General features: G+C 37.0%; 2 protein-coding genes across 2 annotated transcripts; both read left to right on the top strand.

Moving 5' to 3' along the window:
• The first annotated feature begins 1,486 nt into the window (after positions 1 to 1,486).
• LOC113770653 (L-ascorbate oxidase homolog) lies at positions 1,487 to 4,842 on the top strand. Its single transcript, XM_027315179.1, has 8 exons — positions 1,487 to 1,934; positions 2,070 to 2,179; positions 2,342 to 2,612; positions 2,711 to 2,813; positions 2,903 to 3,248; positions 3,819 to 4,184; positions 4,318 to 4,396; positions 4,519 to 4,842. Exons 1-8 carry the CDS (start codon positions 1,788 to 1,790, stop codon positions 4,720 to 4,722), a joined length of 1,626 nt encoding a protein of 541 aa, XP_027170980.1. The 5' UTR covers positions 1,487 to 1,787; the 3' UTR covers positions 4,723 to 4,842.
• Positions 4,843 to 11,779: 6,937 nt separating this feature from the next.
• On the top strand, positions 11,780 to 13,001 carry LOC113771584 (glycine-rich cell wall structural protein 1-like). The gene is made up of 3 exons (XM_027316157.1): positions 11,780 to 12,056; positions 12,225 to 12,290; positions 12,397 to 13,001. Exons 1-3 carry the CDS (start codon positions 11,780 to 11,782, stop codon positions 12,999 to 13,001), a joined length of 948 nt encoding a protein of 315 aa, XP_027171958.1.
• The last annotated feature ends 564 nt before the right edge of the window (positions 13,002 to 13,565 follow it).

Consider the following 13,565-nt stretch of genomic DNA (forward strand, 5'->3'; position numbering starts at 1 on the left):
TATTTTAAACCATCGGCATTTATTTACTCTAGACTACTTTTACCATAGCCTATTCTAATACAATCTTTTCTTTATTTTAATACAATCGTCACTATAGCCTAGTCTCTACAGTCTGAACAAATCACTACCGAGGCCACTTTTTCTCTATTCCTAACACAATCAATTTTTTTTTTACAATCGATATTTATCTATTTTATACTTATTTTTACTCTAATTTATTTTTGAGGAAAAAAATCGATGAAAACTGAATCACAATCAAATTAGATAAATGCACTATATATCTGCATAAATTTAAATAATTTAAAATGATAAATCACATATATTAATAATTAATGAAAAATAAAATTTAAATCCTGATCTGCAATCCCACCAAAATTACCGTGGTGGCCTTTAACACAATCTTCTTGGATTGCCCATTTTTTTATCTCTTTGATGAGTTCCATGCAGTCAAGAATGGTTAGCGGTGCCATCAGCCGGAATTAAGACTGCCAATCCCGATGTACCCGTCATCATCATAACCAGTATCCTATGAATAGCAAGTCCAGAAGGACACTAAATGACTCGCAACTGACTGAAGATGCAGAACAGCTCGTACACGGACTCGGGGCAGGGACGGTTGCAGGTGCAACCGTCCCTGCCAATTTTAGCTCATTTCAACTGTGCGTAACATTGGTTCAACTGCGCGTAACTTTTTTTTCACAGGATGTATTTTCACAACAGATAGTGGTGGGCCCCACACTTGCACGCGGATTTCGAGTTACATGGTGTTATTTCAGCCGCACAAAATTTTGAGGGCCAATTTTCAGCCGCACAAATTTTTAACCGTGCAGGGACGGTCATACTGATGACCGTCCCTGCCCCAAATCCGCTCGTACACACCATAATGTCCATCACATCATCATGGTTAACTGGCTACTCTTAAAGCCCTATTTTTTTACACATATGGATTGACAAAAACAAGTCAAAAAATGGTCTCAAGTCATGCTGCAGTTTTTTTTTTTTTTGAAATAGTGTTTTGCAAATGTTACATCTGGTATACAACAAGGAAAATATCAAGATTGTAGATGATGTGACTTTGAGAGTTACAGAAGTTTATACAAATCATTGGTAGTGTTCTAATATAAATTAATGTCTCAGTTTAATCCTGACTTTATTTCTAAATTTTAGATATACCCACTCCTGAAAAGTGAATATTCTTGCAGCTTCTTAAAATTCGAGCTGTTTACCTCATGTTTGGGATTTTGTAAACTACACAGCGTCTCATACAGCTATTTCCCATGCAATAAAACCCATGTTCGACAAGAAAATGCAATCAAACCCTTGAGCCTTTAATGTTGGTTCCACTTGTCAAGAGAGTTTTGTACTGAAAACTTTCTAAGAACAGAGATACAGCAAACGTGTATCATTACAGATATCAATAATGAGTTAAGAAGGAGACAACGTCTGAACAATGGACACATGGCTTTGTGAACACAACTATCAAATTCAAGTGTCGCATTTGGAAAACAACTCTACCAAAATAGCTCTTTGTATGCATTTACTACGCTTGATTCATCTTCAATGAGATACCTTGGCATCTTTGCTAAGCTTCAATCTTTGATCACCGACACTCTTTAAGTTAAAGAAACCATTATTATAAGCCCGCAGCAAAGCAAAAGGAAGGAAATGTAACAAAGGAAAGAAGGAAGAGAGGAAGGGGAAGAAAAAGGGTAACTGTGCTTTTCTGTCAGCAGTGCAGAGAAACAAAAAAGAGTGTGGCAACTGGGGAAGGGAATTGGAGACTGGAAATGAAGACCGGGAGGTGGTTCGCGGTGGCTTTGGTGATGCTGCTAGTTTTGTTACTAGGGGACTGCATTATTGCAGAAGATCCATACAGATTCTTTACATGGAATGTAACATATGGTGATATTTATCCTCTAGGTGTCAAGCAACAGGTACCCTGTTTTTACTTCTTTCTGGTTTCTCTGTCTTCTTATCATGAAAGTTTTACAATTTGAATAAAGCTCAAGAAATTTGTATTCTTGATTGATTAGTTGATGTACATATGATTAATGGGTAGTATATGGCAGGGTATACTGATAAATGGGCAGTTTCCAGGGCCAGCAATTGAGTCAGTGACCAATGACAACTTGATAATCAATGTCTTCAACAATCTGGATGAACCCTTTCTCATTTCTTGGTTAGTGAACTCTATTTATCTTTTAGTTTCACCTTTAATCCTAGAATATCTTATCCCTGATCAGTAAATCTTTTGTACTTTCCAAATATTTAGAGAGTGATGAAATTTTTGCCCAATATAGAGAGGATTTCAATGGTTAACTGGATAGTGCTTGTTATTTAGGAATGGTTTAGAGCAGAGGAGGAATTCATGGCAAGATGGAGTCTGGGGCACAAATTGTCCCATTCCACCAGGCAAGAATTACACTTATGCTCTGCAAGTCAAGGATCAGATTGGTAGCTACTTCTACTTTCCCTCCCTTGCTTTCCACAAGGCTGCAGGAGGATTTGGTGGCATCAAAATCGCCAGCCGTTCTGTAATCCCCCTTCCTTTTGCTCCCCCTGCTGGAGACTACACTATACTTGCAGGAGATTGGTTCAACCAAAGCCACAATGTGAGTATTAATGGTATCAGATGATACTGATTTTCTGTTCATTGTATGCATTGAACATTTTGACTAATTTAATGGCTTTCTGATCTTTTTACATAAAGGATTTGAAAGCCATTCTGGATAGTGGCCATAATCTTCCCTTTCCTAATGGGCTTCTCATCAATGGACGTGGTACTAATGGTTATGTGTTCACAGTGGAACATGGTAACTAGCTGAATCACGATGATTAGTCTTCGTTACGATTATTGAATGGTGATTTTGCAATACCGTAATTTGATAAACTTTTGATTCAGGGAAGACCTACAGGTTTAGGATATCCAATGTTGGACTTACTACTTCCATAAACTTCAGAATCCAGGGGCACAAAATGGTTCTAGTTGAGGTAGAAGGCACTCATACATTGCAAAATACTTATGATTCCCTTGATATTCATCTTGGCCAGTCTTACTCTGTGCTGGTCACAGCTGATCAGCCTATACAAGATTACTACATTGCTGCCTCAACGCGTTTCACACCCCAAGTGCTCACAGCTACATCTGTCCTTCGGTACAGCAACTCGCAGAGAAGTGTTTCTGGTCCTCCTCCTGGTGGACCAACAATTGAGGTGAACTGGTCTTTAAATCAGGCCAGATCACTGAGGTACATCTGTTAAAATTCAATTTCTCTAGATACAATAGTAGGATATATAAATATATAACTATCTTGGTATCATAATGATGAAATGCTTACAGTAAAATATACAGATATCTGCCATATATAGAATATTCCTAGCTGTTCTCTGATCTTTCGATTATCCAACACAAATTTGTAAGATTGACATAATACAGAAGACAGCATAAAGAAAGAGGGATTAGTGGCAAGACGTAGGGAGGAATTCGAAAAGAGTGATGGCTATATTAGTACCAAATGTTGATGAATTCATTAGCAACGTGGTTAAAAGCTTGTAATTTATTAGGAGCAAAGAGCAAGGTAATGTATACAGTTTCTTGACACCAAGGTGGAAATAAAAGTCTTATGATCGCTTCTTGGATAGAATAGATGGTTGACAGCATTAGTCCATGGTAATGAAATAAGGTTATCTCCTCAGAGAACCTACATTTCTTCATAGGAGATCTTCACTTTACAGCTTTGGGTGTCTAAGATCTTCTGATTAAGGTCAGAATATCTTCTTCCTAATCATATCAAGATTCATGTCATATTTCTCATCAGGCGGAACTTAACAGCTAGCGGACCAAGACCAAATCCCCAGGGCTCTTACCACTATGGATTGATCAACACAACGCGTACAATCAGACTTGCAAACTCTGCCCCAATCATCAATGGGAAACAGAGATATGCCGTTAATAGTGTCTCCTTCATTCCAGCAGACACACCGGTTAAACTAGCTGACTATTTCAACATTCCAGGGGTCTTCGGCCAGAGCAATATCCCTCAGAACCCCACTGGAGGTGGTGCTTATCTCCAGACATCCGTGATGGCTGCTGAATACCGCGGTTATGCTGAGATTGTATTTGAGAATTCTGAAGACACTCTTCAGTCTTGGCATATTGATGGCCATCACTTCTTTGTTGTGGGGTAAAACCTTCACTATAGCTTTTATCTCTAAAATGCTAAAAAATTGACATGAATCTTCTTGTCATCTGTGGATAATAACACTCTTCTTGGAATTGAGTTTGACATAATCTAACATACTGATGGAATTCAATAGGATGGACGGAGGGGAGTGGACGCCTGCAAGCAGATTTGTTTACAACCTTAGAGACACGGTATCTCGGTCCACTGTTCAGGTAAACAGGCAAACATATTTATTAGAGCTTCCTTATCAATCAATCTACAACATGACTTCTAAACTACACCAATGTTAGATCAAATCATACATTGGAATATCAGCTAATGACACATATTGCAGGTATATCCCAAATCTTGGACTGCAGTTTACATGCCTCTGGACAATGCAGGAATGTGGAATGTAAGATCTCAAGACTGGGCTCGTCAGTACTTGGGACAACAATTCTACCTTCGAATATTTTCTCCTGCAAATTCTTGGAGAGACGAAAATCCAATCCCAACTAATGCTCTCCTTTGTGGTCGGGCAGTAGGCCATAAAGCTTAGCAATTAGCACGCACAAAGGGATTATTTTGGTTAATTTTTCTAAAGGATTAGTTTCATGGTTTGCCTTTATCACACCTCTTTCTGCAGAACATATTTGTGAAGCTCCACTTGAGCTTCCCTCTAAGTTTTTTTTTTTTTTTTTTTTTTAGCTTTTTCGTTGTTTGCTTATCGTTTTTCTTTGGGAGAATTATTAAAAATTTCTCTTCTATCATTAATAGTTTTTCCTCTTCAAATATGTAAATTACCAATTCTAGAGTATGTTCCCATGTATGAGTTTGCTTGATGGCATTATTTTCAGTGACAGATCATAGAATGGAAAGTTTTTGGTATAATGAGTGTTGAGATTTGAGCGTCGTCGTTTGGCTCATTTGATATTAAAGGGTAAAGAAACTCTCATGTCTTTTGGATTGATCTAGCTCTTGAAATTTGGGAAATGGTATGATATTTGACCTCCAAATATCCCTAATATGCATGGAAAATGCAATATTTCGGTTGCCAAATGCAAAAAATCACCATTGAGCAATTGAGGGACAAATATTGGAAATTGACAACTATAAAGTTGATCATGCTGTTTGAGTTTCGTGTATTTGCGTTTCTAACCAAAATATTTAACAGCATTCAAGAATGGACCGGAGTACCTTGGAAGATTCACGTTTAATTATAATTATAAGCCAATTGGGACCTGCAAAATGGTTTGCTTAGATTGTGATTGGTACCTACAATCACTTATATTTACAAATATAATAAATTTAGATAATGAACGGAGTTTCAAACGCTGAATCTCTTATTTATACTCTTCCTTCGTACCTCTCTCGATATAAATGGATAATATGAATCTATGTAAAGTAGAATCGAGTTTGGACAGCAAAGCAAGAAAGCATCTTAGTTGGAAGTCTTTGGATTGGATTGCATTGGTTAGTGAAAATTGAAGACACACAAAAAAAAAAAAAAAAAAAAAGGAAGAAGCTGGTAAACCCCAGGTAACGTTCGCCATTTTTTGTGTTGCTTGTTTCTTTTTCTTCTGTGCGCTTTATGGAGTAATGCCTTTTGTCTTTTTCCATTTTGTTCGCCTCTAATTTTTGTGCGAGACACCCATTTCTAAGGATATATGCTTTGTCTATAAAAGCAAACATAAATGTGTCTCCGTTAGTTATATGTGTCAATTACAGTTCAATTATGTTAATTTGCCTAATAATAAATAAATTTGGATATGTAATGAACTTTGATTGAGTTTATATGAATGATTCAATTAAACTTATTTAATTGGTGAGTAATGGATTAACTCGCATTACCCGTTCATATCTATTTAAAAAATAATTACACATTTAAACTAAATTTTTGGTGAATATTAAGTGGATAAATCTGAATTTTGTACCAACACAATAACAATAAGATATCATTATTTCTTATTAAACAAAATCCAAAAAAAAAAGCAAATAGAATTTCAAACGAGTAAAAAATAAGTAATTGAGCTTACTCATATCTATTTATTAAATGCATATAAATGAGTTGACTCATTTATTAAATAGATATAAATAAGTTAATTCAATTATACTTTTTACTTATTTATGACCCGATTAAACCCGTCTAGATCACCAACAACACTTCTGTCAGCATCTATCATTTTATATACCGTAATTTTTAGATAATATATACCTCAATAATATTTTGTTTGATTATGTAAAAATATCTCAAGATTTCACTTGTTCAATTGCACAAATTGACATGGAACAGGTGCAATTTTTGGGCTTCAAATATAGGGTTGGAATCGTCTCAGAGAGCCCTAGAGCACCAGAATGGACAAAAGTTCATTGAGCCTACTTCCACGGCCAATTTTGACCACTTTCGACTACATACCGCCCTATTCCCCCCCGGGCCCCGCCCCACCCCCCTCCCTAGCAACAGAAAATAAGGTGTTACTTGTTCCTTGTTGAGGCAACATTAGAAGAGTTTTTTTTTTCCTTTTTTTTTTAAAGGTGAAACTGTGTATTTTTATTGATATCAAGAATGAAAATCTTTACAAGAGAAAGACTCAAACACATAATACAATGGATTAACTTTTTACGCACCAATATTGTACTGAATTTTTTTACACTGGTAAATTTGAATGTATGTCATATGTGTATGATTTGAATTTCAAATTTAAATTCATATTATGAAACGTGATCTAAATCTGCTTATGTAAAAAAAATTATTATACTGACCATGTACAAAAAGGTTAACCCAATATAATTTCTATCTATGTACAGTGTTCAAGCTACCGAAAGCAACGGAAAGACAAACCCCATTTCAATGCAAAATTTTAAGTTTCATAATATTTTGTAATTTTTTCCCAAGCTAGCACAACACATGCATGCCGGACCTCATCAACAATAGCACCCATTATACTGACAGATCACAAGATTTATGTGTGTGTGCTTGAAAGTTTGTTTTAATTTTTGAGTTGACAGAGTTCTAGTGTTCTTCTGTACCAACTATCTGAGATATGATAATTTCTAAATTTTGAAATCCTTCGATTTTCAACAGATTTTAAAATCAATTTCCTATTCTCTGATATTCCATAAGAGCATATCTTTACGTTTTTTACCCTATTGCAATGTATTATTATTTTGGTAACTTCCACGTTTGGCCTTTGATTGACTAGAACAATGAATTTACAGTCCTTAACCTCTTTATTTATTTTATTTTTTTTTTTGAAGTTTCAATTCCTCCCGATTTGAAATTTTCAGAATCGTGTTTTGCCATCAATGCGTCACATAATGGCTACCGGCTACTGGTACCGTTCTCAAAAGTCGACATGGGCCATTAGTTGACTTTCCTAACCAATGGTCGGAAGATTTTGTCATTTCCAGTAGTTAATGACAAGAGATTGACTTGGTCTAATGACCATACCCCTGTCCGTGTACTGAATGCTGTCTTGAGCCGTTCTGCTGTAGGTTTGACCTGTTCAAGTCGGAAAGCTCGCGCATAGATGTAAGAGATACTGCTTCGGGGTGTTCACGGGCGGTATTCGAGAATTCGGTAAAAGAAATTTTGGGAATTCAGGAATCGATTTTTTAAGATCAATATTTCATAACTGTCCAAATTTTAATTTGATAAATTGAATATTGATAATTGGATTTTGGTTGAAAGATCAGTAGTTCGGTTATATCCAAAATCCGAAATGTCAATAACAAACCAAAATATTTTAATTTTCTCTAAAAAAAATTATTTCATCAAAATATTATCCCATATATATTTTCCAATAAAATTCAATCAATTTAGGTAGTAATATTTTACTTGACTACTAGTTAGTAGTTAGTAGTTAACTAATTAGTCATCACTAATTAGAATTTAGTAATATGTATACATATATACATAACTAATATATATATACCATTATATTATAAAAGTTTCAAAAATTTGGTAGGTAATCGATAATTCTGTAATGTATTCTTCGTATCCGTTCCCAAACTGCTTTACCAAAAATTATAACTGGATATATTTTGATTTTACCGAATTCCATTTTACTAAAATCCGGAATCTAATCTAGATTGGATTGGACGATTTTTTGGTTTTTTTCCAAAGTTTGAACAAAATGCTCAAAGCTCACCAATTTCCACCACCCCTTCTTCTTACGTTCCTCGACTTCCACACCCATCCGAGATAGAAATGCATTGCTCTACTAGCAACTTAAATTTCTTGCCATTTGATCTCCTTAAATCACCTATCCTTTAACCTCTGTAAACATACCTTGAAAACCAGACACGAAGTTCATCCTTCTATCTTCCCATTAACTCTAATCACCTAATTTCCCCTTCAAAACATCACAAACACCATCTCCATTACCTTATTCCTTACATGAAAAATTCATTCAAGAGGGTCTTTTTTGAGAAAGAAGTGGTGACGGTGGTAAAGAATGGAAAATAATGGCAATGTTGGGAGAAGGATATGACGGTGGAGCTATTTGGGTCATAGAATAGGTGCTAGGATTAAGAAGGGATTTGAGGTAATTTGGATAAAATTGTCTTCTTATTTTTCCTAAATATTTTTGTTACTATTTTGTAAATTCAAATTAGAGTCCATTACTTGCATTAACACAAAAATGTTCGACTCATTACCTAAATGTGGTTATTCTTGTCATTTTGAAGCATGAGGGGAGGTAAATGTAATATTTCAAACCTAGAGGGTACTGTCTCTAATTGTCATGAACGTTAGGGGAGGAATTCCGAATTATCCCTTTATCTATTGATCCACAGTGTACACTGGCGATTGAAGATAAGTTCAACTGACCAGATACTGTACTCGCTTATTTGTTCGAGATGACAGCTTATGATTCATATATTTATACAGGCGGTTGGGAGGTGCACATATTTGTATTTAAAAAAATATATATGTGATTTGTTTTTATTTTTGTTTTGCGAGGATGTCATTGATGAAGTTGTTTCTAGATTTACAGGAGGGAAGAACTTCGCGCGACTCGGCTCGTTGAATATTAAGGATCATTGATTATCATCCAAAAACCAATGGACTAAATCATCTGTATTATAATTTTTAGGAACTAATATAGCAATATGTTCTATGTTTCGACTGCCTTCCAATAAAAATAGTAAAGAACCAAGATACATCTTCCTCGAAATTGCAAATGACCTTTTTTATTAGGTTATATCCGATACACTCAAGTTTCTTCATCTCAATTGGTCATGTTTGAATGTATGACATATTAATCAATATTTCAAAACTTTCTTTTAAAAAATCAAAATCGATAAGGTGCTTTGATGGTAATTTTTTTTGATAAGTGAGAAGTCTTGAATTCAAGATCTATTACTTATAATTCCTCTCACCTCAACACTGGTTTAATCAACTATATTTCTGCAAGATGGCTTTAATGAGTACGGTACTTAATCATATAAACTTTGCAAATAATAGACCATCTGAATATGTTTAAAATGATAGAAAATGAACTTAAGTAAAAATAGTAGATTACATATAGAGGAAACTTTCTCGACAACCTCTAAATTATTGCCTTTGTATGGTTTCTCATCTATAAATTATCACAAATAAACCTTTAAACAAAAAAAAATGCTTAGTTTAAGGACTTTAGTCAATTTTAGCTGTTAGAGATGAAGGAATTAGAGGCAAAATTGACCACACAAAAAGAAACCCAAGAAAACAATCTAAAAGGTCTCTTGACTGATTATTTCATCAAATTAGGGCTAAAGAAGGTGGAAGATGAAAGAAGAGGAAGAAACATCAAATTCCATGTTATTAGTTGATTTTTAATTAAATCACTTGCTGATTTTTCTGTTTGATCGATTTTGCCCCTAATTCCATTACATTTAATGCCCAAAATTGACAAAAGTCAATAAACTAAGCATTTTTTTTTTTTAAATCTAAGGGTTTATTTGTGACAATTTAAATCGTGCAAAGTGAATAGTAGTGAATAGCTTAGGGCGTGTCAAAGTTTCCTCTCACAAATATGGACAAAAATATGGTAACTAGCAAATGAAACTGACCTTCTGTTTCACAGTTTTACACAGACTGAAAATTTTTGATTTTTTTTTTCTCACATACTACCAACCATAGTATGGCTTAAAATTTTACTTTGGATCCTTAAATTATATATGCATTGTCACTTTAGTTCTTAATTTTTAATCTTGGACACTTTGAACCCCTGTAATAAAAAATTCATCAATTTTAATTCTTAAAGTTCAATTTGGACACTATCCTTTAAAGTATGAAATCCCATGAGCCCCTAAATTTTAATCATTTGTAAATGTAACCCATCTTGTCATAACAATTTAATATTTTCAAAACCAACTTTTATTTACCCCAAATCCCCAACTTATCTCTTTAATTTTGCAAATATGAATGTTCCGGTCTCCATAATTGGTCTTCGAAAAATTAAAAATGTTTACAATGGCCCCATCAGAAGAGCTATATGATTGAACGTATTCAAATAAGGTATTTTATCCTAAGCAAATTCACAAAAGCATCTAATATAAGAAGTAATTCGAAGCTGAAGCAACTCATCAGACGTGTCATCTTGGAGATCATAAGGTTTACTAAAAATAAGAAACAAATATATACAATAACGTAACTGCGTTTGCTAGGACTCCATGAGACAAAATTTTCGTCAGAATAAAAAAAAAAACTATGGTCATTAGACAAGTGAAAAGTAAAACATAAGAATAAGAACAAGGCTGATCAGTGGTATTTTTTTTCCCCTTGGATCAGTGGGTGTTAGCCAGACAAAGATGTGCGTGTTGACTTATTCTTTAACGATCGAAATTTTTTGCAGTCGACTAATCCTATCTAAGCTGAAAAATGATAGCTCCAAGATAGGTCAATAATTGTTCTTCACCATTATTCCTTTTTATTTTTTTTGAGGGTTCAAAAACCACCACTATTCCTCACAAACGTGTAAACTGTCTAAGTCCTTTTCAGTTCAATTTTGTCCCAAATGGCAATCAGATCATAACACAAGAAAGTTGTTCAATGGTCACTCATGCACTAGCAGTGTCTCATAAGAAATTATGTCGGTTTATCATAAATATATGAAGAAAGAAAACTAACATTGTCAACCATCATGGCTCAAAAAACATTCATTTTTTTAAATCCATTCTTCAATCATATATGCATGAAAAAGATCTCTTCCAGAAGCAATTTACATGTCAAAGCGCTAAAGAACTCCCCCCACAAGATAGAAACTGACCAGAAGCAGAAAAACAAATAACAAAAGAAAAGAGTGGATAATTACGTAAAGAACGGGCATGGGAGCAAATTGGAGGCCATTTGTCCATTGGAATAAATGGCATAGTTATCAATGTCGGTAGAGTTGACCACAAGCTTCAATAGTCTACATGCAATTCAATTGAGTCAAATTGACTTTGAATATTTATATCGTATTATTGTCATTTAATGTTCCCGCCACATCTCCCCAACGGTTCAAACGCGCTGCATTACCATGCATTTTGCTACCAAGTCTTCCAGAAAGATGAATGCTATATAAAGGCAGGCAGTCCAAGAGTGTTGCAGAGCAAATCAAAGTGAAGTTTCATAGATAGTGTTTAGCAATATGGGTTCTTCTCAAAAACGATTTTGTGTATTTCTTCTTCTCTTCAGCGTTGTTTTTGACTTAAATATAACTGCTCTAGGGGATGGCAAGCTTGAGAAAGAGAGGTGGGGTGATGATGATTGTGGATTTGGCAGGAGGGGCTGCTTTGGTAGGCGTGATAGATGGGGAAGAAGATGGGGTGGTGGAGGGTTTGGTGGAGGTGCAGGTGCTGGAGGAGGTATTGGAGGAGGACCTGGAGGTGGAGTAGGTGGAGGAGGAGGTTTTGGAGGGGGTGGAGGTGGAGGTCTAGGTGGTGGTGCTGGGCAAGGCGGAGGGCTTGGAGCAGGAGGTGGCGTTGGTGGGGGTGCTGGTGGCGGTGTTGGTGGAGGCGGAGGATTTGGTGGTGGCGGAGGTGGTGGTGTTGGAGGTGGGTTGGGTCATGGTGGAGGTTTTGGAGCTGGGGTAGGTGCAGGTGGAGGTGCAGGAGGAGGACTTGGTGGTGGTGGTGGTGGTGGTGGAGGAGGAGGAGAAGGTGGAGGTGGTGGCATTGGAGGTGGCCTTGGTGGCGGATCAGGTCATGGAGGCGGTTTTGGAGCTGGTGGAGGAATAGGTGGGGTGTGCAGGGGGTATTGGAGCAGGAGGAGGGGGTGGAGGTGGTGGTGGTGGTGGAGGCGGAGGAGGCATTGGCGGCGGTTCAGGTCATGGTGGAGGATTCGGAGCTGGAGGTGGCGTAAGTGGCGGACTTGGCGGAGTAGGTGGAGGTGGAGGTGGAGGTGGTGGTGGTGGAGGAGGAGGGGGTGTTGGGGGTGGTTCCGGACAGGGAGGAGGATTTGGCGCAGGTGGTGGAATAGGTGGTGGCCTTGGAGGAGGAGCAGGTGGAGGTGGCGGGGGAGGAGGAGGAGGTGGTGGAGGCATTGGAGGAGGATCTGGCCAAGGTGGTGGATTTGGTGCAGGAGGTGGGGCCGGTGGAGGTGTTGGAGGTGGTGGAGGATTCGGAGGAGGCGGTGGTGGAGGAGTAGGAGGTGGATCAGGGCACGGTGGTGGTTTTGGTGCCGGGGGTGGCATAGGAGGTGGAGCTGGAGGAGGTTTAGGTGGTGGAGCAGGTGGAGGTTTAGGAGGTGGCCATGGTGGAGGATTTGGTATTGGCGTAGGGGTTGGTGTTGGCATTGGCATTGGTACTGGTAGTGGCAGTGCAGTTGGAGTGGGCAGTGGTTCTGGTACCGGAGGCGGCGGTGGACGATGAAGAAGTTTTCCACGGCAGTTATGCTACCAAAATGAGTTTTACTATTACTCTATCCTGCATGCATGACGCATCAAGTCTCGCGCAGTGCTCTTTTACTTGTGTCAGGAACATTTTGTTTTCTTTTCTTCTTCGGACATTTTTCAGTTTATGCCACAGCAAATGTAAAATGTTCATGCTTGTTCAGTGGAAACACATCTCATTTGATTGTCTTTCTTTTCTTTGAATTCATTCTCTGCCGAAAGAAATTGGAGATAAAAGTTGTTGTTTTCTTGAATGTTGTTGCATGATCATCTAAACTTAATTCTGAAACACATTTGTCTTCCTTCTTGAACCAGTCAAGAAATGGAGCTGCTGCCGGAGTTTGGATTTGTAATGGTCATAGCTGCCGTAGAATGACAAAATCCTGAGCTGATTTAAAAGCAAGAAAATATGTTTTGTGACAGTATTAAGAACTTATTATATATCTTCCAGATTCAGTAATTCTCTTCTCCTTGCTTAAGTTTTAGGCCCTCAATCTAGCAACTTATTCATTTTTCTTCTTCTCTCAAATGTTCCTGCTCATCC

Source organism: Coffea eugenioides, chromosome 5, assembly GCF_003713205.1.
Source record: "Coffea eugenioides isolate CCC68of chromosome 5, Ceug_1.0, whole genome shotgun sequence".
NCBI lineage: Eukaryota > Viridiplantae > Streptophyta > Magnoliopsida > Gentianales > Rubiaceae > Coffea > Coffea eugenioides.